Raw genomic sequence first — 24663 nt, 5'->3', positions numbered from 1 at the left:
CAAGAAATTTATTTTGATCTTGAAATACGTTTTTTTGGCCTCCGATCTTGTCAGGTCTCTGGTTTGCCTTCTTCCCCATCACAGTTATTGTGAAATGATGTGGCCGTAGTGAGAGCAGATAGCATCTCACATAGTGGAGGCTTCTGAACAAAAGCATCTGCAGGCCTATCTTTTAACCAAGACTTGGTCAGTTAATAAGGTCTTAAAATGCTGAGCACTGAAAACGATACAGAGTGGATTCTGAAAAGTTATTTTCTCTTTATTTCTATTCCTATTACCTATTATTTTTCTCCCTCACAGATTTATATCCCTGCTATCATCCTCTCTCCTTCACACCTTAAGAGGGTCAACAGTTGAAACTTCCCAATTCTTCTTTACGTTGTAGAATTAACCTCTGCTTATTCCATTGCTGTTGACTTGCCACTTGAAACTGTTCCTTGTTCCTTGTCGAATTTATTACATGCTAAATTGCAGTGTTGTGTGCAGGATATGAAAACTAAAGACAGTTTTGTATTACTGGTGAGAAGCTAATACTGTTGTTACTGTAGATGCATGTTATATGGGTATTGTCAGCCTATCTCACTGATTTACTCAGATACTAGGATGTATGCTAAGGTGCGATCACATTGGCTAGATGGTCCAAATTAGTTCACAATGATCAGAAAGGCTGTATTAAAGGACATCTGGAAGACGTTATCCAGTTGTTGAAGTCGATACCCTGGCTTCTTTCAAGAAATGGATCCTCAGATTAATTAGCTAATAACAACAGGCTTGACATGCTGAATGCCCTATTTTTCATCTGTGTGTAATTTCTCTCCTACGCTGTTCTCTGCTCTCATATGCCTTACATTCCTGCTTCCTTCTTCTCTCTTCCTCACACCCAAAGAGGCTCTTCAGCCAAAAACAATCCATCTTCCTTTTTTTCAAAGCGGAATTAAAACTTACAAGTTCCTCTTCACAGTTTTACTATCAACCAGGTCTTAATGCTTCTGTATATGTGATCTTTCATTATGTGTGTAGGTTCCTTTCAGCTTCACCACTCTTTTGGTGAAGAGTCCCTGCTAGTGTGTCTCAGCAGTGTGGTGCAGATGGGTGAGTTGATGGAAACCTCAGGCTTTGAAAGAGGCTGAGAGCTGAACAGAACAGCATGTTTGTCTCTCCTTCAGGTCAGTAGTGAATGTAACTACGGAGGCAGGGACATGTTGAGTTTTCTCTCGCACACTTTAACATCATTTGAAATGTGGTGAAAAATGCTTTAGAAATGCCTGCAACTCAGATTCCCTAAAAGCGATCCAGTCTAGGTTTTACAGGCTGCTGGCTCTGTTACACACTGCGTTGATTAGGCTTTGTGATTTTTTTAACTCTAATGATTTCTATGTGTATTGTGCTTTTGAAACAAGGTAACAGGCTTGATAGGTACTGTGCATGGGTCATGCACACTCTGCAGTTGATAAGACCTGGAGTGGAGTCTCCACTCCAGTGCTGTGCAGTGCAGAGTGATTTCTAGAGCGAAGACAGAGAGGTGAACTTAATATGTTATTGCATGATTGTCTGTTGATAAATAACATCTGCTCTTATTGTACAGTGTATTCCTTACACTTCCATCACCACCAGTGTGCAGCCCCACCTGGATGATGCAATGGCAGCCATAGTGCACCAGTACTCTCACCACACACCAGCTCTCAGTGGGGAGGAGAATAGAGTGATGAAGCCAGTTCAGAGACGGGGATTGTTAGAAGGACATGATTGGTAAAGGCCAGGGGGAAATTTGACCAGGACACCGAGGTAACACCCCTTCTCTTTTCGAGAAACACACTGGGATTTCTAATGACCACAGACAGAGACAGGACCTCGGTTTAACATCTCATCCAAAGAATGGCGCCTTCTTTTACAGTATAGTGTCCCCTTAATTACAGTGGGGTATTAGGACCCACACAGACCACAGGGTGAACACCCCCTGCTGGCAACCTTAGTTTTTCCCAGGAGGTCTCAGCCTCCAGGTACTGGCCAAGCTCACACCTGCTGAGCTTCAGTTGGTTGCCAGTTGTGAGTTGCAGGATGATATGGCTGCTGGCCATATCATTTTATCATTCTATTTTATGTTATGAATTTATCACACTGGTTCCCACCAATGTGTTGGACATCGCACTAGAAACACCACAGCAACTGACAGTCTCTACTCTGCCTGCCAATCAGCTGTGTTTGTTGCTGTGACAATGCTTGTTAAAGGAAGATCTGTTCCACCTGTGTATAATTACCAATCGCTAGGGAGAATGGATATTGTTCTTGCCAGCAGGTCAGGTTACAGCAATAAGCAGGCTGTCTGCCTGTTAGCAGTTTAAAGGATTCATTGTTTTAATTTTATTTTACTTTAACTCAACTGTTGTTGTTTTAAAGGGACACATTGAGGAATGTCTTCCTCGCATTTTCAACCAATCTTAAGACTTGGTAATGTGCTCCCTCTAGTGGTCAAAAGGTTTTATGACAGTCCTACACTAGCACAGTGATAGTCAAACATTTTTGCCCCTTTAACGTGTTTGTTTTGTGCTTCCTTTTCTCATTTAACTGTACTTTCCAGCAGTTTTCGCTTGTGGTTCTTTGCCTTTTGAATAGTTGTGCTAGGTCCTCTCTAAGTCCTCTCTAAGACTAAAAAGACTCAGTTCCTTCAGCCTGTCAGTGTGGGACACTCCCTTCAGACTAAAGAGACTCAGGTCCTTCAGCCTGTTAGTGTACTTCATTCCCTTCAGCTTCATCTCACAACTGGGATCTTTAGGATACAAAGTGTTGAAATTAACCATTCAAACTGCCTGCATGAATGTGATATTCATAGCTGGACTACAAAGAATAAACCTCTGGGGACAAACCACAGAAGGAGTTGACTCAAAATTGACCAACATCATTGGAACAACTGAAACTTTATCTTATGGTCAGATGAAATGAAATCTGAGCTGTTCGGACCTTGTCATCATTATTTGTAACCTTTTGTTACATTCATGTACACTGTGCCATTTAGGTGTACAGCAAAATCACACAAATACAGCTCAATTCAACCTTTGTATCCTTCCATCCAGTAAGAGATCACACAAGTGCAGCTCAGTCTCAGTCGCTGTACATTATCACAGCCCTGTGCAACACCTAGACATGAACAAGCTCAGTGCAGACTGACGCCAGCCCAGGTAATGGAAATGTCTGTAGGCACAGCCACAAAGGAAGTTTAGAGAAAACCACACTCACATTCTGACACATATTCAATGAGATTCAGTTAATTTTCTGTTTCCTTTTTTTCTGTTTTAGTTGTTATAACTCTGATCAGATCTCCTTTGATGTTATTGGTCTCTCCAAATCATCAGCAACTGACCTAATAAATGATGGAATAATTAATAAATGATTGATTAATAATAGCAATTGCTATAATAATAATAATTACACTTATGTAGCACTTTTCTGGACACTCCGCTCAAAGTGCTTTATAGGTAATGGAGAATCTGCTTTGCATTTAGATTCTAATTTCTAATTGTCTTTTCATCCATAAAAGTGGCACTCTGAGTGTTCCCGTTTTGGTTAAAAATAGGCATTTTAACAAAAGTTGGCATTTCATTTGTAGTTCAACACAATGTAGTAAGGGGGTGACTACTATTGTAAGGCATTCAAGAGATTATAATGAACTGGGAAATTAATCTAGGTAACCCCTTGAAAACAAACAACAAAGAACCGTATTAATAGTTACAAACTCTCAGAGTCTAAAAACAATGGATCGTTTACCCAGCTGCACATCCAGTAAAAACAAAGGGCTTTTTGAGGGAATTACTCTAATCATGACAACAGGTAACATTCACACACTGAAAAAAGAGACAACCAGAGACAGAGAGGGAAAAAGCAGGAAGTAAACAGAGAGGTCAGGCCAGAGGACCTTGTTTGGATCAACCTTAAAAACCAAATTCTAGCTACGTATTTGCAACTTTTAAAACAGCTTGCTGTTTTGTTTAGGAAACTCAGATTTCCATTATTGTGGAATCCTCAGGTGTCGGACATTCTCTTCAGGATTAGCAATACATTTTCAGAACTGAGATGAATCCCCATTCAATTGGGAGATTCCAGATTTATAGGAAGGGAGATTTAGCTCTAGGTCATATGATTCAATTGAGAAAGCAGGATTATCTCTCTTGGCTTGTTAAGGCATGATGTTTATGTTGTATGAGGAACATTGTGTGTTCTTTAGTTTGTGTTTGCAATTCATTTCTTACTCTTTCACCAGGATGAGTCAGGCACCTCAGGCTGTAGGAACTGCTCAGGTATATTTTTGGCATGCTTCTGACATGTGGGGGTAATAACCTTTTCATTTAATTATTATTAATCATGCTCTACTTTTTTCCATGTTCATAACTCCCTATTTGTAATAATATGAAACTAAAGTATTTGAGGCCAATTCCCTTAATTAAGGGAATATTTAATTACTTTTTAGATCACACTCACCTTGAAATTCCTGATTTTGACTACAGAGTCTATAGCCCAGATCACCCCAGACTGGCCCCAGGGGACTACAGAGTCTATAGTCCAGGTCCTGTCTACTCTCCTCCTGGTTTGATATGGAGGCAGCCCCAGAGCTCATCTGCAGCTCTTACTCACCAAGAGCAGGAGTCAGGTGAGTCACTCTTCCAGAGTCTTTCCTGTTTGATTTCCATGTGCCCCAGCACAGTCCAGGCAGAGACAGCGAAACCCCAGAACCTCTTGAGCACAGAGAGAAGAGTGAGTTCAGCTGAGGTCAGCACGACAGCATTTATATTGGTCCAGTGTTTGGCATCTCATTCCTGCCTTATAAGAAGATGTTACCAAGAAATTTATTTTGATCTTGAAATACATGTTTTTTTGGCCTCCGATCTTGTCAGGTCTCTGGTTTGCCTTCTTCCCCATCACAGTTATTGTGAAATGATGTGGCCGTAGTGAGAGCAGATAGCATCTCACATAGTGGAGGCTTCTGGACAAAAGCATCTGCAGGCCTCTTTTAACCAAGACTTGGTCAGTTAATAAGGTCTTAAAATGCTGAGCACTGAAAACGATACAGAGTGGATTCTGAAAAGTTATTTTCTCTTTATTTATATTCCTATTACCTATTATTTTTCTCCCTCACAGATTTATATCCCTGCTATCATCCTCTCTCCTTCACACCTTAAGAGGGTCAACAGTTGAAACTTCCCAATTCTTCTTTACGTTGTAGAATTAACCTCTGCTTATTCCATTGCTGTTGACTTGCCACTTGAAACTGTTCCTTGTTCCTTGTCGAATTTATTACATGCTAAATTGCAGTGTTGTGTGCAGGATATGAAAACTAAAGACAGTTTTGTATTACTGGTGAGAAGCTAATACTGTTGTTACTGTAGATGCATGTTATATGGGTATTGTCAGCCTATCTCACTGATTTACTCAGATACTAGGATGTATGCTAAGGTGCGATCACATTGGCTAGATGGTCCAAATTAGTTCACAATGATCAGAAAGGCTGTATTAAAGGACATCTGGAAGACGTTATCCAGTTGTTGAAGTCGATACCCTGGCTTCTTTCAAGAAATGGATCCTCAGATTAATTAGCTAATAACAACAGGCTTGACATGCTGAATGCCCTATTTTTCATCTGTGTGTAATTTCTCTCCTACGCTGTTCTCTGCTCTCATATGCCTTACATTCCTGCTTCCTTCTTCTCTCTTCCTCACACCCAAAGAGGCTCTTCAGCCAAAAACAATCCATCTTCCTTTTTTTCAAAGTGGAATTAAAACTTACAAGTTCCTCTTCACAGTTTTACTATCAACCAGGTCTTAATGCTTCTGTATATGTGATCTTTCATTATGTGTGTAGGTTCCTTTCAGCTTCACCACTCTTTTGGTGAAGAGTCCCTGCTAGTGTGTCTCAGCAGTGTGGTGCAGATGGGTGAGTTGATGGAAACCTCAGGCTTTGAAAGAGGCTGAGAGCTGAACAGAACAGCATGTTTGTCTCTCCTTCAGGTCAGTAGTGAATGTAACTACGGAGGCAGGGACATGTTGAGTTTTCTCTCGCACACTTTAACATCATTTGAAATGTGGTGAAAAATGCTTTAGAAATGCCTGCAACTCAGATTCCCTAAAATGGAACCAGTCTAGGTTTTACAGGCTGCTGGCTCTGTTACACACTGCGTTGATTAGGCTTTGTGATTTTTTTAACTCTAATGATTTCTATGTGTATTGTGCTTTTGAAACAAGGTAACAGGCTTGATAGGTACTGTGCATGGGTCATGCACACTCTGCAGTTGATAAGACCTGGAGTGGAGTCTCCACTCCAGTGCTGTGCAGTGCAGAGTGATTTCTAGAGCGAAGACAGAGAGGTGAACTTAATATGTTATTGCATGATTGTCTGTTGATAAATAACATCTGCTCTTATTGTACAGTGTATTCCTTACACTTCCATCACCACCAGTGTGCAGCCCCACCTGGATGATGCAATGGCAGCCATAGTGCACCAGTACTCTCACCACACATCAGCTCTCAGTGGGGAGAACAGAGTGATGAAGCCAGTTCAGAGACGGGGATTGTTAGAAGGACATGATTGGTAAAGGCCAGGGGGAAATTTGACCAGGACACCGAGGTAACACCCCTTCTCTTTTCGAGAAACACACTGGGATTTCTAATGACCACAGACAGAGACAGGACCTCGGTTTAACATCTCATCCAAAGAATGGCGCCTTCTTTTACAGTATAGTGTCCCCTTAATTACAATGGGGTATTAGGACCCACACAGACCACAGGGTGAACACCCCCTGCTGGCAACCTTAGTTTTTCCCAGGAGGTCTCACCCTCCAGGTACTGGCCAAGCTCACACCTGCTGAGCTTCAGTTGGTTGCCAGTTGTGAGTTGCAGGATGATATGGCTGCTGGCCATATCATTTTATCATTCTATTTTATGTTGTGAATTTATCACACTGGTGCCCACCAATGTGTTGGACATCACACTAGAAACACCACAGCAAATGACAGTCTCTACTCCGCATGCCAATCAGCTGTGTTTGTTGCTGTGACAATGCTTGTTAAAGGAAGATCTGTTCCACCTGTGTATAATTACCAATCACTAGGGAGAATGGATATTGTTCTTGCCAGCAGGTCAGGTTACAGCAATAAGCAGGCTGTCTGCCTGTTAGCATTTTAAAGGATTCATTGTTTTAATTTTATTTTACTTTAACTCAACTGTTGTTGTTTTAAAGGGACACATTGAGGAATGTCTTTCTCGCATTTTCAACCAATCTTAAGACTTGGTAATGTGCTCCCTCTAGTGGTCAAAAGGTTTTATGACAGTCCTACACTAGCACAGTGATGGTCAAACATTTTTGCCCCTTTAACGTGTTTGTTTTGTGCTTCCTTTTCTCATTTAACTGTACTTTCCAGCAGTTTTCACTTGTGGTTCGTTGCCTTTTGAATAGTTGTGCTAGGTCCTCTCTAAGACTAAAAAGACTCAGTTCCTTCAGCCTGTCAGTGTGGGACACTCCCTTCAGACTAAAGAGACTCAGGTCCTTCAGCCTGTCAGTGTACTTCATTCCCTTCAGCTTCATCTCACAACTGGGATTTTTAGGATACAAAGTGTTGAAATTAACCATTCAAACTGCCTGCATGACTGTGATATTCATAGCTGGACTACAAAGAATAAACCTCTGGGGACAAACCACAGAAGGAGTTGACTCAAAATTGACCAACATCATTGGAACAACAACTGAAACTTTATCTTATGGTCAGATGAAATGAAATCTGAGCTGTTCGGACCTTGTCATCATCATTTGTAACCTTTTGTTACATTCATGTACACTGTGCCATTTAGGTGTACAGCAAAATCACACAAATACAGCTCAATTCAACCTTTGTATCCTTCCATCCAGTAAGAGATCACATAAGTGCAGCTCAGTCTCAGTCGCTGTACATTATCACAGCCCTGTGCAACACCTAGACATGAACAAGCTCAGTGCAGACTGACGCCAGCCCAGGTAATGGAAATGTCTGTAGGCACAGCCACAAAGGAAGTTTAGAGAAAACCACACTCACATTCTGACACATATTCAATGAGATTCAGTTAATTTTCTGTTTCCTTTTTTTCCATTTTAGTTGTAATAACTCTGATCAGATCTCCTTTGATGTTATTGGTCTCTCCAAATCATCAGCAACTGACCTAATAAATGATGGAATAATTAATAAATGATTGATTAATAATAGCAATTGCTATAATAATAATAATTACACTTATGTAGCACTTTTCTGGACACTCCGCTCAAAGTGCTTTATAGGTAATGGAGAATCTGCTTTGCATTTAGATTCTAATTTCTAATTGTCTTTTCATCCATAAAAGTGGCACTCTGAGTGTTCCCGTTTTGGTTAAAAATAGGCATTTTAACAAAAGTTGGCATTTCATTTGTAGTTCAACACAATGTAGTAAGGGGGTGACTACTATTGTAAGGTATTCAAGAGATTATAATGAACTGGGAAATTAATCTAGGTAACCCCTTGAAAACAAACAACAAAGAACCGTATTAATAGTTACAAACTCTCAGAGTCTAAAAACAATGGATCGTTTACCCAGCTGCACATCCAGTAAAAACAAAGGGCTTTTTGAGGGAATTACTCTAATCATGACAACAGGTAACATTCACACACTGAAAAAAGAGACAACCAGAGACAGAGAGGGAAAAAGCAGGAAGTAAACAGAGAGGTCAGGCCAGAGGACCTTGTTTGGATCAACCTTAAAAACCAAATTCTAGCTACGTATTTGCAACTTTTAAAACAGCTTGCTGTTTTGTTTAGGAAACTCAGATTTCCATTATTGTGGAATCCTCAGGTGTCGGACATTCTCTTCAGGATTAGCAATACATTTTCAGAACTGAGATGAATCCCCATTCAATTGGGAGATTCCAGATTTATAGGAAGGGAGATTTAGCTCTAGGTCATATGATTCAATTGAGAAAGCAGGATTATCTCTCTTGGCTTGTTAAGGCATGATGTTTATGTTGTATGAGGAACATTGTGTGTTCTTTAGTTTGTGTTTGCAATTCATTTCTTACTCTTTCACCAGGATGAGTCAGGCACCTCAGGCTGTAGGAACTGCTCAGGTATATTTTTGGCATGCTTCTGACATGTGGGGGTAATAACCTTTTCATTTAATTATTATTAATCATGCTCTACTTTTTTCCATGTTCATAACTCCCTATTTGTAATAATATGAAACTAAAGTATTTGAGGCCAATTCCCTTAATTAAGGGAATATTTAATTACTTTTTAGATCACACTCACCTTGAAATTCCTGATTTTGATTACTTTTGAGAAACAACACTCACTGAATACAACAGGATCAGAGTACAGAGCCTTTTACCAAAAGTAACATCACCCCTCCCTTGAAACCTGAACCGCGCAGAGAACTTGGTCATTTCACAACGAGGAGTTCGCCGCTGTCTCTAGGCCTATGAGCGACTGTGACCGCCCAGCAAGGGGCAGAGCAGAGCCACACCTGTCACATGAACAAATGATATCAACTCAAATGAGTTTTATCTGTGAGACTTGCTTCACGTGAGAGTATGTTGTAAAAAAACTGTAAGCTGTAAGTATGACACATCCACTACCCTGCTTGTCAAATGTCTTTACTACAAAGAAAAGAGTTCCATAAAAGTGGTTTTATTCCATTAAACACTGATTGAGACATAAAAAACTAAGCAGAGGGGGCAGACATGGCATGACAACACACAGGTGTCTGAAACTCTGTGCAAATGTCCAATGGGATTTCGTGTTTAATGATCAATGCATCATTTCCTTCTTTAAAAAGAAAGGAATTTCCTTCTTTACCTGCAAGACAAGCCTCATCGAAGGCGGTAACGACAAACTCTTACAGGTTCTGCTGTAGAGCATCTGAAGAACCAAGTTCACTTCCAGTCAGTGAGAACGGTGTCAGTGTTACTCCCAACATGCCAGTTTTCTGCTTGTGCTTCCACATCCTGTCGCTTTGGGAAACAGTGGGGTTCTGGGTTTGAATAAACTGGGGAGAGAGGCAGCTGAGCGCCGCCTGCTGGCCAACCTCAGCCGAACGCCCCAGAGTCACGTCTGCTCCGGCCTGCGCCATCTCATTCGGCGCCCGCCCCCGCCTCCGCCGGCCCCGCCTCCTCCAGCCCCGTCCCCGCCTCCGCTGCCCTCGCCTCCTTCGGCCCCGCCTCCTTCGGCCCCTCCCCCACCTCTGCAGCCCTCGCTTCCTCCTCTGGCCCCTCCCCCGCCTCTGCAGCCCTCGCTTCCTCCTCTGGCCCCGCCCCCGCCTCTGCAGCCCTCGCTTCCTCCTCTGGCCCCGCCCCCGCCTCTGCAGCCCTCGCTTCCTCCTCTGGCCCCGCCCCCGCCTCTGCAGCCCTTGCTTCCTCCTCTGGCCCCGCCCCCGCCTCTGCAGCCCTTGCTTCCTCCTCTGGCCCCGCCCCCGCCTCTGCAGCCCTCGCTTCCTCCTTCCCCGCCCCCGCCCTCGCCGCGCCGCGCTGGTGCGTGCGCCGGTGCTTCTTCATGTTGCCCAGCTGATTGAAGCCGCGGTGGCAATCCGGGCAGCGGAAGGGCAGCGCCCCCGTGTGGATGAGCAGGTGCTTCTTCAGGTTGCCCAGGTGGCCGAACCTCTTGGGGCAGGCGGTGCAGGCGAAGGGCCGCTCGCCGCTGTGGACCAGCTGGTGCTTGCGCAGATCCCCAGAGCGCCGGAAGGTTTTGCCGCAGTGGGGGCAGTCCAGGGACTTCGGCTGGGCGTGGCTCTTGCGGTGGGCGCGCACTTTGGAGAGGCTGCGGAACTTGGTGCCGCAGTCGGGGCAGGGGTGCAGGGAGTCGGGCGTGTGCACCCGGCCGTGGCGCTTGAGGTTGTCGGCGTGGTTGAAGCCCTTGCCGCAGTCGGGGCAGCGGTAGGGCGCCTCGCCGCTGTGGGTCCGCCGGTGGCGCTTGAGGTTGCCCACCTGGCTGAAGCGCCTGCCGCAGTCGGGGCACTGGAAGGGGGCGCGGCCCGAGTGGGTCAGCTGGTGCTTCTTCAGCGTGCTGGAGTCGCGGAAGCGGCGGCTGCACTGGGGGCACTGGTAGGGCAGCGCCCCCGTGTGGATGCGCTGGTGCTTGCGCACGTCCCCCGAGAAGCGGAAGCGCTTGCCGCAGTCGGGGCAGGGGTAAGGGGTCTCGCCCGTGTGCACCTGCGGGGGAGAGCGAGAGAGAGAGAGAGCGCTCAGGGCACGGAATACCGCGCCCGCGACGCAGGTACGCAGCGTTAATTCACCGTCTTCCGTTTTTGCGTCGTCGGATTAGTCAGGTCCACTGAAACGCGGACGGGATACAGTCAGGTTTTAGTCACACTCTTTTTGTTGACCGAAACGGAAGTCATTTTAGTCATATTTTTGTCTGCCAGTTTAATTAATTAAATTAATTAACTAATCGATTTTGTTCTATATATTAAGGGTTTTAGTTCAATTCATTTTTTGTCTTTGGAATATACAGGAAATTTAGCCATTTCACTTTTCATTTGATTGCCTTTAAATCCGTATAATTGTGTGGCAACGTTTTACTTCCCGTGTTAGACAAGAATCGAGTGCATAAAACAGATCAGGAATGTCAACTGTTATTCCAAGAACATTAGAACAAAGTTATATTCAAACACTCACCAAAATCACATAACAAATCTTTAAAATGGAGTTTTAAAGGATTTATATACGGCTTTAATGGTCTATAATGAGTTGTTAAGTCCACGGTAGACTGTTTAGTGATATTATTATTAATTTATCCAGCACAGGCCCCTGCCAATAATAAATTTGCAATAACTACAGGAAAATTAAAGCATGAACTACATTCATCCTTTAACTCACCAATATAATATTAATTACTAGCCAATCCGCACTATATTATTGGAGTCAAAACGTAGTCGAAGAGCAATTCAATCTCATTTACTCGTCCCCATGTCACCCATGCCCACGGCCCCTATGTGATATGCCAACGACTTCTCGTTCGAATCATGCTAACAGAGTGACAGGCCTCTGCTTCAGGTCAGTCATAGCGTTTTTACTCCACATACATTCTTCTGAAAATCTAAAAAGGAACGCCTATGTGCACACTTGGCATTCGAACTCCGTACACGAGGGACGTGCACGTGACGACGGAGCACGACAAAAGAGCAGGTCTCACCCGTTCGTGCCGCCGCAGGCGCTCGGAGTCCCGGAATCTCTTCCCGCACTCGGAGCAGACACAAGGCTTGTGCCCGGTGTGGATCTTCATGTGGCGGTACAGGTGTCTGGCCCTGCGGAAGACCTTCCCGCACTGATCGCAGCAGTGGGGAAACGCAGGCCCTGCCCCCAGCCGGCCGCCGCCCTCCGTGCCCGCTGTCTCCGCCCCTCCCGGGTGGGACTTCTGGTGCAACCGGAGGTGGGCCGCCTTCCGGAAGTGCCGTCCGCAGGCCTCGCAGGCGAAGGGCTGCTTCCCTGCGCGGAGGAGAGCGTGCCTGTCCAGCGAGGCGGCATGCAGGAAGGTGGTTGGGCAGTCGGCGCGACGGTACGGTCGCTTCCAGGTGCCCTCGGCGCTCTCCTCAACTCCCGACGCCGCTGCCAAATCTCCGTGGACCATCAGGTGCCTCTGGAACAACCTGAAGTCGTGGAGTGTTTTGGGGCACTGAGGGCAGCAGTGCAGGGCAAGTCCCTGCTTTCCCGCCTCTGCTCCTCCGTCCTTCCTCTCCTCCTCTCCCGGCCTCTCCTCGTCCCCTCTTCGTCCCACCGCCTCTGCTCCAGCTGCTCCTCCTCCCTGTTCCCTCTCGCTCCCTCGCCCTTCCCCAGGCCCGTGCCGGGGCTTCTTCAGAGCTGCCGGCGCCTGGCTGCACCGCCCGCGGGCCCGAGACGCCGGCCTGCCGAGCGGAGGGGATGCCGTGGGGGTGGTGGGTTCCTGTTTGGTCTTGGCGTGAGCGGCCCGGCGGGTGACGGCGGGGCGGGCGCGGAGGGTTTCGGCGCGCAGCTGCTGCCTGCGGCAGTTCCTCTGGTGCCGGGGGAGCTCTGCGTCTCCGCAGAGGCCCTCGTTGCAGAGAGGGCAGGCGAGAGGCAAGGCGGGCGTGGAAGTCTTCGGGGCTGTGGACAGAGCAACAGGGAGGAAGCACGAGAACAGAGTCCCACGCACAAGAAGCCAGAAGAGTTTTCACAGCTCATTCTCTCGGCCAGCAGGCGCTCCGACACACGCAGCCCTCCACAGAGAGTCCCTTCTGTAAGAGGGAAAGTGACAGCCCCCCTGAATGTCAGTCTACGTCTCTGATTACTAAGGCCAGCTCCACGAACAAACACTAAAACAGCTACTATTCTAGATTTAATCATTTCTGTTGGTGGAATTGTGTGCTGCATTCTGTACAAACACACTCTCACTGCAGATCAGTCTAATCGTCCTCTGATTATGCTAATTGCAGGCCGTAGAGAGGGTACGCTGTCTGCAGGAGACCTGAAAACACAGCTTTGCTCAGATACATGTGTGAGTTTAGCCAACCTGAAACTTACGTCCTGTCCAGAGTGTGAACTGACACAGGCAATCCGACCCATTTCCCAGATGGAATACCCTCCTGGGAAATGGGTCGGATTAACTGTGTCAGTTCACACTCTGAACAGGACGCAAGTTTCAGGTTGGCTAAATCAGGACTGTCTAATCGTGACCTACCTGTAGCTGCAGCACTTGTGATCGGGGTTCCTGTTTCGCTGTGCTTAGCCTGCGCCACGATAGCCGAAGGGTTCTCGCCAACATCCTGGTCACCCTCATCCTCCTTTTTCATTGGGGGTTCCCTGGTCTCCCCACTTTCCACTGGCAGTAGTGCACCCCTATCCATCTCTTGTGCAGCCTGGCAACCTTCTTTCACCTCTCTGGAAAAGCTCACATCCTCAGTCTTTGGGGTGACTCTGTGGTCTACACCCCCTGTTTCCCCTTGGGAAACCTCATCCTCCATCTTGTTGTCCAACTTTAGCCTTGCAGCGTCTGGGGTATCAGGGATCCAATGGCTGTTAGAGTCAGGGCCCTGTGTTTCCCTCTTGATGGGAGCCATCTGCTCCGAATGGACGATCCCACTGTTACCTCTTTCTGAAGTCAGGGCTACATCAGGCCCTTGTTTTTTGGCCATCTTGTCGACCCAACCAGATGGCACTTGCTCCTCTCTCCGATTGTTTGGGGCAGATTGCAGAGGAGCAGCAGCTCCGCTAGGAAGGAGGGCTTTGGACAATGGATCATTCCTCCCTCTGAGGTGGTCATTCCGAGATGACGATTTTGGGAGATTCGGCCCTTCTCTCTCTCCGGTATTTGGGCCCCCGTCGTCCGGGTTAGAGTTGGAATTGGAACATTCCTCCAATTCCGAGCCAACCTCGTGACCAGACCCTTTGCCATTGTTTCTCCTGGAGGGTGAGACTCCGGTGCTCTCCCCTTGTGGATTGCCATCATCCCCAGAAGAGGCACCTAGAAAACCCCAGACCTCGGTGGCAGGTGCAGAGCTGCTGAACCTGTAATCCAGCTGTGATCTACAGATCCTTTCAATTCCGTTGACTGACGCAGCACACTCGGCATCACAATTCAGAGAGGACTTCGCAAGTTTTAACACCCTGCTTGCGTTGCTGGGGTGAGAGACAGGAGCGGTAGGGGAGTTCTTTTGTCCTGGTACACCTTTTGAGCTAAGCAAGGTCACAGTTACACCAACACCTGGAGCCCAGCCCAGCTGTGGGGTCTCCATGCAGCTCCCATCTGGCTCTTCAAAGCAAGCGTCAGTCTCGGGGTCACCCCTCTGCTTGTCGGACACGCTCCCTGTCCGAAGAGCCAGCAGATCTCCCGGTGATGGACTGGAGATTTCGCCTCTAGTTTGGGAAGATTCTGGAAGTGGCTGCTTTGAGCTCCCCTGGGATACATCTGCACCAGGTAAGCAAGGGACATTAGCAGGATTAGGGTTACATGCTTCTCTGCTCCTGAAAGCAGATTGTCGAGAGGCAGAGCTGTGTCCCGCAGGTCTGGGTCCAGGCTGAACAGAGTCTTGGCTGGAAGACACAGGGCGTTTATTCAGAATCCGGACATAGTGGATAACTAAAGGGAAGCGTGGTCCAGCGTCAGGAATTGTGGCTTGGGGAGGTACATGCCGGATCTCTGGCTGGGCGGAGGTCTGGGTGGGAAAAACCTGTTCCACAGCGCCCCCTACTGGAGTGATACAGGCAGGGTCCTGGATTGGTCTGAAACCCTCCTCCTCTTTCTTGGGCACCGGGAGGGAATCGGAAAACAGCTGTCCTTCTCCCTCCTCCTCTTCCTTGACGGAGCCCAATTCCAATTCTGGATGTTCCTCCCTCTGTAGGGCACACTCCAGCTCCCCACTTTCCTTCTTAATTCCCTCCTCCTTGATTTGCACCAGCGTCGTCTCCCCAACCTCCGGCTGACCTTTGCCCTGAAGAGCCTGGTATGGCAAGGACCCCCTCTCAGAGTGGGCTACAGCTACAGCCAGGGCAGAAGGGAGAGGCAGGGGAGGTTGCGGGTGCATCTCCGTTTCGGCCAAGCCAGAGCTTGATCTGAGGTTTCCGAGTGCAGCAGGATCCCCTGTGAGGAGAGGAAGAGGAAGGCTGGGTGAGCCAGAAGAAGAGCAGAGACAGGAGGCAAGAAAGAGCAACAGGCAAGTGGGAAAGCCAGAGTCAGAAACCAGGGGAAGGGAGAGGGGAGGGAGGACAAGAGGAGACAAAGACGGAAAGGAATGCAAGTTCAGAGGTCAAAGGTCAAAGGTCAGCCTGGGTCACCAGCAAGAAGAGGGGAAAGTGGAGACACAGGAGAGACTTCACCCCAGTGGCATTCGGGGATGAGAAATTCTAAGGTCTGAAAGGAGAGCAGGAGTTAGAGAGAGAAAAGTGACGAGCAGAAATAAAAAACACAACAGGCATTTCTCATTTATTATTGAGGCAGAGATGGAGCATGAGAGGGAAGAGGAGGACTGAGAACAGCCCTGCTGTGAGACGGTCACCTCTGGAGAAGCACGTGCTGGGCAGCTGCAGGGCCCGCGGGATGGGGGAGGCGACTTGCATCGGTACCGTCCGAACTGCAGGGGTCCTGCTGGGGGTGGCCGTCAGCCCGCTGAGGCAGCCTGGGACAGGAGCGGAGGCAGGATTGGGAGGGCCCCTGGGCAGGGCTACCCCTTCTCTTCCCCCGCCTCCCCCGGGGTCCGCCTCAATCCGCAGCTCCCCGTTCTCCGACACCACCCACCTGATCGGGGGCGCCGAGGTCTGGCAGGAGTGCACAGACTCCATTTGTGTCGGTGCCACCCCGTGCCACCCCGTCTCTCCTCCCAGACTGGCACACCTGGAAGAGAGGGGGTCAGGGGTCACGTGAGAGGAAGAAGTCTCCTCCAGCAGATTTTAAAGCGGAGCTTGGGAATGTAAGCCACTTCGGAAGGACAGTTGTCTGCATTTGTAATACCTGATTATTAACCAGACTATTATCTTCTTCAGGAAAGCCTTTACTAAACTGGTCCCACTCTTCACCCCTCTGCTTTTCTTAGTACCACCATCCACGGCCTCCTCTGTGTATTGTAATTGTGTTTTATCTTGTGTATTCTTCTTATTTATTGTTGTTGTCATCCTGTAAAGCGCTTTGAGAAGCCACCTAAAAAGGCGCTATATAAAATAGTTGATTTTTATTAACCGACTGCAGGGTCTGAGAGTGAAGGGGGAAGCCCAGGGCAGCCACACCGAGGAGGAGCAGGGATCCCTCGACCAGGGGGTCCTGGTGGGGGGACGACCAGACACGCACGACATGAGAGACTGAAGTTTTCCTCTTCGTTCAGCTACCCCCGGTGACAGACCCCTGTACTCCTGCAGTCCCCCCCGGAGAGAGACACTCCTCTCACAGCAGACTTACCTCGGACTGCGAAAAACACGGGAAACTGGGAGAAACGGAATGATAAAAAAATGCCTTTATTAACCACGTACCCACGTAGTGCATGGTAATATTCCTCTTTAATAAATATGTAGGTTTTTTTACTCAACGCCATGCTGTAACGGTGAGCATCCTTGTGCGAATGAGTCCAGCTTTGAGCCCTCCTTCACGGCAACGGCGCCAACTAGACGATTCCTCTTTCAAGAAACAGCTGGGTGAGATCCGGCGACCGATTAACTGACTACCAGGCGGGCACGTTTCAAGCCGCATCCGAGAGTTAAATGCACGGTGTAAGCATCAGCCGTTTTACGATACACCCGGCCGTTACTGACACAGCCCGGCTGGGACCAGAGCTGATCACGCCGGGCGCTTATCTTGGTCAAACTGTACATCTGCGCATCTTGTGACAAACCCGAGTAGAAACCAAATTACACGAAGGGACGGGTGACATGCACGCTCCGTGTCACTACAAAACCCTGTCTCCTGTGGGAAGTACAGACACTCTTGAAGCTCTTGCAGCTCGACGGGTACACCTCTATTACACTGAAAACCTCTGAGCTTAAGAGATCTTCACTGGAGGAGCCATGGGATGTTTTAATTTGGTTTTATTCCCTTTAAAATAATCCTGCAAATATGTTGATGTTTCATTATGTGAAAACCACGTTGTTTTATTTACGTGAAGTGCGAAGACGGCCAATCGCCGATGTTCATTAATGTAAATTCTGGAAGTTTTAGTTTTCAAAAAACTGAGAGGAAATGAGAGCGCAACGGTTCTGATGTGCTTGTGTAGTTTACTCGAGCTTTGAGGGACAGTTGTGGCATTGTGGAAAACTTCTCTTCGTTTGTTGACTAAAACAAAGTGAACGTGAATAAAATACGTTTAATTATCAAACCTGGCGAAGTTTATTGTGGAGTCTGCACGGGCATCATCAGCCATAAACTCGCCTTTCTTACGGTGGAATTGGGATACTACATTCACCAAAACGCGTTGAAAGTGCCAGCCGGCGTGGTTTAAAAGATACCGTTCAATGAACAGGTAAGGCGCGCATCTGCTTAATCTCTACTGACAACCGCCTCCTGTGTCTGCTGTATTTAACGCGATTTAAACGTTTCATCCCGCGTAATTCCAAGAGGGAATGCTACACTCCTGCCTGAATCAAACCGGATGAAGATCCAAACAAGTTAAAAACGCGTGTTTAAAACAAAATACAACCTTCCTGTGACACCGGAGCTTCTCAAATGTTTTCTGCCGCACCCCCCAACCCAAACAGAGATGGTTATCGAGCATATGTATAGAAATAACGGAGATTTATACTCACCGCTTACAACAGACAACCAAACATTTTCCACATAAGCAAAACTCTCTCACATGTTTAAAATACAGGCCAACTCTCATTGGTTAGTCACATGCAGTAAGTAAAGATCGTATCTTTGATTGGGTAACTTGGACGTCGGTCTGTGAGCCTCTGCCAATTATAGACACGGTGGGGCGGCACTAATGCAGTGCGAGGGGCTGGGTTTACGGCCAGAAACCATAGGTAATAATAAGGGACTTGCAGCTGACGTCACAGAACATGCGACAGTCAAGCCATTGCCATTTTGAACAGTCAAGCGTACTGTCAGCAGGACGGCCGATTATTTATGCGAGAGATTATTTCATTCAGGCATAATAAAATGTGAGAGAGAAATACAAATAACTGTTTCTCCCACCCCACATAAAATCCTCTTGCCCATTCTCTTGCTGGTTCCCCTATCCAAGTTTCTAATTTAGGACCCCTAAACTAAGAGAATTAGCTGCAATGGAGCCCACCTGTAACAAATCATTCACTGTGCCAGCAGCACCTCACAACCCTGTTGTCCCCCCACTGGCACTGTGTAACCCAGCTGTGCTGAGCTCCATATAAATACTGTCAAGACACACCAGTGAAGCCAGGAGAGAGAGTGGGGAGCTCATGTGATTGCTCTAGGTCCTGTCCAGCTACCGTTCCCCTTCTGACAAAGACAGAGAAGCCCGATGGCACAGTGGCACACTGGCCTTTCCAGTTTCTGTGAACAAGGGTCTCTAGCAGGGCTGAGTCTATCTGTCTCGACTTTCATGGCCTGGCAGGCATTATTAATCAATCAGAGCCAACACCAGAAGTCCCGATCCTCCTGATGTGTGAATCGTGAGATATTCAAAAGTGTTGTGTATGGCATACAGCTGGACTTTTGTGGAGGGATAATCTGAGTTTAGTGGCTTGGCAGCTGTTCATGCCTTGGAATTCAAACCCACAACTATGCACGTCTGAGACCAGAGGCCCTGGTCACTGCTCCACACTTCTGCTTGAACGAAACGCCTGTGTGCAGAGAGAAGATGGGAATCTGCTCCTTTTTCTTTCTCTCCGTATCCCTTCTGACCTGAACAATCACAGGACTATATCTGATTTATTTGACGGTTTCCAAACATTTCCTGGAGAGCCTGGAGAGAAGGAAATCGTTCCAGTTCAGGGATGACTGGAAATGTCACACGAAGAACCAGAGGATGCAAGTTGAGAACAGGGTGCACTTGTTTACACAAAAAGTGGTGGGAGTGTGGATCAAGCTGCGCAGCCATGTTGTGGGAAGTGTGGATCAGCCATGTGCTTGAAGCCGATACCCTGGCTTCTCTCAAGAACCGGCTGGAGGAACTTTGAATCAGTTAGCTGCTAACTAGCAGACAGACTGGATTTGCTGATGTGGCCTCAACCCATTTGTAACTCCGTAATGTTTCCATTTTCTTCACAGCAAAGACAAGCAAACCTTCCAAAGCCACTTCCTTTAATCGGAGAGACAAGATGTCGCAGTCCAACGTGTTTACAGAGACTTTGAAGTTTTGATCGCTTTTTCTCTTGGTGAGCTTTACACCCGAATGTCCAGCAGGTGGTGCTACAGTGCATTATGTGTACTCGGTAGTCTTAACTTTCTATTTCTCACAGCATTATAATAATTTCTCACACTTATATAGCGCTTTTCTGGACACACCACTCAAAGCTCTTTACAGGTAGTGGGGATCCCCTCCACCACCACCAGTGTGCAGCCCCACCTGGATGATGTAACAGCAGCCAAAGTGCACCAGAACGCTCACCACACACCAGCTCTCAGTGGAGAGGAGAACAGAGTGATGAAGCCACTTCAGAGATGGGGATTATCAGGAGGCCATGATTGGTAAAGGCCAGGGGGAAATTTGGCCAGGACGCTGGGGTAGCACCCCTACTCTTCAAGAAACACCCTGGGATTTTTAATGACCACAGAGAGTCAGGACCTCAGTTTTACGTCTCATCCGAAGGACGGCACCCTTTTACGGTAGAGTGTCCCCGACACTCTATTGGGCCATGAGGACCGACACAGACCACAGGCCCTGCTGGCCCCAATAACACCTCTTCTAGCAGCAACCTTAGGTTTCCTAGGAGGTGAAAATAAAAAAAAAATTCATATATTAACAGGTGTATTGTTTCTGTGGAGAATGAACTGACTCAGTTACTATCTCAGTAACTAGGAATGCAGATTAACTTTGATCTACAGTCCTGACTGAAGGACTGGGGCTCTCAGAGACTGAACTGGCCCAGTTCACTGCACTGTACTGTGTTTTACCCTGATCTCACTTGGGTTTACTGCACTGCACTGTGCTTGTACCCTGATCTCACTGGGCTCGTTTTCCTTGCTGTCGTCGTGCTCTCCCGGAGTCAGCTAGGGTTCCCTGCTGCTGCACTTGTCTTTGTATGTGTTTGAAAGTGAAATCATTCCGACTCAGGACCAGTTCCGGCTACAAAGAGTGCTTTAATTACAGGATGACAAGGCCTTAGTTTGTGGCTTGCGAATTAAACTACAGGTATTTTCGTCATGCGCAGAAGAAGGGCGAGGAGTAGCGAATTCAAGCCGTCCCGCTCCTCGTCTCTCTCTCTCTAGCCCCCGTGGCAGCGGTGGAAGATGATGAACTGGAGTTTGCTGCAGTTTCCCAGCTGCCCCAGGCACTGCTCCGGTCTGACAGGCTTCCCCCGCAGGGCCAGCGACACATCGGGACCCAGATCCGGCAGCTCCGCCCGCAGCTTCTCCAGCAGCCGGCCCACAGTGTCGGAGCGCAGCAGCTCCAGCTCCCGGCTCTTCCCACTGTTCCCGACGATGACCTTGACCGACACAGTGCCCCCTAGTGGCTGCTGTGGGGTCAGGGGCTCTTTATCGCACATCTTCAGGTGTGTGTGGCAGACTGGGCGCAGGTAGTCAGGAAGTTCGGTTTTCTCACATAACACGGGTGGGAGACCGTCCTTGGAGTGGACCGACGGCGAACTGCCCTTCCTCCAGTGTGGAGGGTGCTGCAAATACAGGGAGACAGGTTATAGACAGACTGACCTCACGAGGACACCTCTGAGGGCCGCGGTGTCCGTCAGGAGCACGCTGGCGCCGGGCATTGTGGGCAGGAATGTTAATTAGCTGCCAAACTGTGTAAAGTAGGTGGCTCCCCCAGTCCTGGGGTCTCCGGGAAGAGCACTGGCTGCTCTGGGTTCTTGATCCCAGGTGAATTGAGATCCGTTCTATACGTGAGCTCAGGAATGAAGATAATTCAATTCGCTTGCAGCTGTTTCATAGTCAAAAGGGTTTTTTCTACAGTATGTGGTTTCAACCCTGTGTCAGCTTCCGGGTTGCAGAGCTGGCCTGACACAGGTGTGTCCGCCGAGGTGCGGTGGACCGGATCTCTGGAGAAGAGGTGTCAGTGTGCGAGAGTGTGCGAGAGTGTGCGAAAGGCTCATTCCCACCCGTGTCTGCTCATCAAGAGCTCAACACCCGCTTGCAGCTGTCTGTACAGGCGTGCTGAGAGACTATTGCCGGAATAAAATGCTTGCTGTGTTTTTGAACACATGGACTGGGGGCAGAATCAGAGAAATTAAAACTGGCAGAATTAGCCAGGACCAGTATGAGGAACCCCAGCTCTAAAAAGACATCTAATGTCTTTGCCTGAATAAAATCAGCTGGCACATCAGCACTGCTGCCTCAGGGAGCTGGGGCCCTGGGTTCAGTTCCTGGAGGGCTATCTGTGAGGAGTTGGCATTTTCTCATTGGGTTCATGTGGATGACGTCCTCCCACAGTCCAAAGACAAGCTGTTTTTTTAATAAACTTAATTCTTCTAAGAATACAATTCTAAGCAATACAATCCAATAATTAAGAGGTCTCAATGATTGTCAATTTTACAACCGTTTTTTAGCAAGCAGGGGATGAAGACTCGACCCAACCCAGTCCCTCTGGTGGGACCGCTTGTGTCGCTCTAACTGCGACAGAAAGACGAGCTGGCAGGTGAATGGGCTCCTGGACGAACCGACCCTGGTGTGGTGTGGTGTGGTCTTGTCCAGCGTATCCCTGCCCTGCGCCCGCTGCGTGTCGCGAAAGACCGTGACGGGCACCGAGTCACTTTCACTTTCACTTCGCCCACGCGCACCTGACCTCTGCGCCCCCTCGCGCGCATCTGCTGGAAACTGTGAGGAACCCGGATGCAGTCGTGTCGGGAAAGCACCCGAGTGACTTCACTGCGTTTATCATTTACTGTGTCTTAAACAGTACAGCGTATACAGGTAATGAGATCAACAGTACATTATTTATACGTTAGTTAAAAGGTAATTATTCCTTTGCTGTATTTTAAATACCCTAATATACGGTATGTATTTAGATTGCATACTATATTTGGCATGTAATTATTCTAATTATAGGATTTTATAGCTTTAAATTTCTGTCATCGTTACCTCATTTCTCTTGTACCTATATGAAGAGCCGAAGTTGTCTTTTTATTTACATGTTTTCATTTCTCTGCCTTCTGGACTGTGTGTGAACTACTGCTACATTCTCTCTCCCTTGCTCTCTGCCCGTCTCTGAGATCGTACCATTAAAGGACAAAGGACTCTCCTGTCGCCTGTGTAAATCGATAAAGACATTTTACAGCACTGTACTTTTTTCCGGACAATAATACCATCAATTTGACAATGATAATGTAGGCACTAAAGGCCAGAGCCATCTGTCGGAGTATTTGAAACTGAGTACAGGAGGCTCTTCTTTACACAAAGGGTGGTGGGAGTGTGGACCAGGTTTTTGAAGCCGATTCAAGAAATGGCTGAATAAAATCCTGAGATCAATTAACTACTAACATCCGAACAGGCTAGATGAGCCGAATGTCCCCTCTCATCGGTGATCTGTCTTGTGTTCGTGTGTTCGAATTCATGAATTCAGTGAAGAAAAGCATTAACAGAGTGCGTCTAATTATCACAATGATCTGAAATGAGTGAAGGAGAGCTGGAAGCCAGGAAACACTGTAATGAACAGAGCAAAAAGCCAGAACTGGAAAGCTGGAAATTGGAATTAAAGATTTTTTTTCAGACGTATAACTCACATACCTGGGTAAAGCAATGCGAAATGTCAGTCGCCATCCTTTGTGATTGCTGCCTCTGTCTCTGTCTGTCTGCCTCTCTCCCATCGCAGGGTTTTATATTCGCACTGTGAGGAGAGCCTTGGATCCAATCAGGCCTCCTGTTTCTGTTTTCACACCGTATTTCCCCGCCCTCTTCTTCTCTTACTGTTGCCCCCTGAGCAACAGCCCCGCCTCTCTACAGGCTCACTTCTGCTGTGATCTGGCCTTGACCGGGGTTTGTGGGAACAGTCATAGTGTTTACCATGAGTTAGAAACCAAAACCTTAAAAACCAGAAGAAAAACAAAACATCAGAAAAGTAACGACTAAGAGACTCTTATCCACCTGTTTCTTGAAAGAAACCTGGATGTAATCTTCAACAGTAACTTGTTACTGTTGTGTACTGGGATGTAACCTTCAACCTTCAACAGTGTGGTCGGGCGGCTTGTTCCACACTCCCACCACCCTTTGTGTAATGTCTCCTTGAGAGAACACAGAGAGATTCTGGTTAGTCAGGCCCCGGCAGTGGTCAGTGATAGGCAGGCGTGCCTGGCACATGCCTGTCACCATTCCAGGGAAATTCCCCATCAAACCAAGTCAGGGACTTTACCAAACTGGTTTATACAGTTGTGAGGAAATCTACTGAGAATTCCTGGAGTTGTCTGTGTCCCGTCTCCTAAGTAGATCATAAATAAGCAAGAGATATGATCATATCTGAAATAACACTATGCTAGAACTACACGATAAAATATCACCATAATAATATTACACGGCATGTCTTCAGGTCTGTAAACCATCAATGAACTTACACTGCTTTTTCACACTGGCCTGTGCTTGGCCAATCTATTCCTGAATGTCACCATACTTTCTTTTACTGCACTTTACTCTGCTTTCAATATGATGTACTACACGTACAACATCATCATAATTCCTTACATGTATATACCTCTACACGTTTGTATAGCAATTTCATGCCTAAGGATGCCCAAATGCTTTACAAAAAGAGAGGATCTAATTCTCCCCCTATTGAAGTGTGGCCCCACTGCACATAGATCAGGGGCAGGAGAGAAAAACCCCACCAGGTGAATTATGGGTGACCCAAAGAGCTAAGGGGAAGACAGACCGTACTCGTCCAGAGTGGAGCTTGGTCAAGGCACTGTTGTTAACAGCACCACTCTTACAAACAGTCCTGGGATTTCTAATGATCCAGTACTCAGGACCTCAGACTAACGTCTCATTATAAGGATGACACTTCCTCCAACAGTGACAGTATTCAGCAACTGGGACGCTGGTCTGGAAGTTCTGGTCCAGAAGGCAGTGCACCACCTATGGGTCTTCCAGAAGCATGGCTTTGCAGGCAGGAA

At 47.4% G+C, this 24663-nt stretch overlaps 1 protein-coding gene and 1 long non-coding RNA gene across 6 annotated transcripts; one reads left to right on the top strand and one right to left on the bottom strand.

The window, feature by feature from the left end:
- Window positions 1-272: 272 nt before the first annotated feature.
- Window positions 273-17780, top strand: LOC148656748 (uncharacterized). 2 transcript variants are annotated; one of them, XR_015940811.1, is made up of 4 exons: window positions 273-1166; window positions 1586-5996; window positions 6416-6612; window positions 16670-17780. It is a non-coding gene; the product is annotated as an uncharacterized LOC148656748 (long non-coding RNA). The 2 variants fall into 2 exon arrangements; XR_015940810.1 differs by having other exon boundaries at window positions 273-5996.
- Window positions 9621-23423, bottom strand: LOC148656747 (uncharacterized). 4 transcript variants are annotated; one of them, XM_088642569.1, is made up of 6 exons: window positions 23288-23423; window positions 18214-21222; window positions 15984-16318; window positions 13670-15568; window positions 12170-13095; window positions 9621-11187 (listed from the first exon to the last, which is right to left on the bottom strand). In XM_088642569.1, the coding sequence occupies exons 2-6, from the start codon at window positions 18288-18290 to the stop codon at window positions 10114-10116; spliced, it is 4311 nt and encodes a 1436-aa protein (XP_088498695.1). In that variant the 5' UTR covers window positions 18291-21222; window positions 23288-23423; the 3' UTR covers window positions 9621-10113. The 4 variants fall into 4 exon arrangements, with proteins under 4 accessions (XP_088498695.1, XP_088498696.1, XP_088498697.1 ...); XM_088642570.1 differs by having other exon boundaries at window positions 18816-21222; XM_088642571.1 differs by lacking the exons at window positions 18214-21222; window positions 23288-23423 and having other exon boundaries at window positions 15984-16103; window positions 16223-16674.
- Between the last annotated feature and the right edge of the window lie 1240 nt (window positions 23424-24663).

This window comes from Lepisosteus platostomus, chromosome 8 (genome assembly GCF_059453375.1).
Source record: "Lepisosteus platostomus isolate fLepPlt1 chromosome 8, fLepPlt1.hap1, whole genome shotgun sequence".
NCBI lineage: Eukaryota > Metazoa > Chordata > Actinopteri > Semionotiformes > Lepisosteidae > Lepisosteus > Lepisosteus platostomus.
This window is presented reverse-complemented; position numbering and strand designations above follow the sequence as displayed.

Bases quoted from the DNA above. Each gene is read 5' to 3' on its own strand.
- LOC148656747 (XM_088642569.1), bottom strand. From the start codon at position 18,290: ATGAGAGTTGGCCTGTATTTTAAACATGTGAGAGAGTTTTGCTTATGT. The intron at 15,569-15,983 runs GTGACCGTCTCA...CTCTCCTCACAG, and splicing joins CAGCACGTGCTTCTCCAGAG to GGGATCCTGCTGCACTCGGA. The intron at 13,096-13,669 runs GTAGGTCACGAT...CTCTGTCCACAG, and splicing joins CACAAGTGCTGCAGCTACAG to CCCCGAAGACTTCCACGCCC.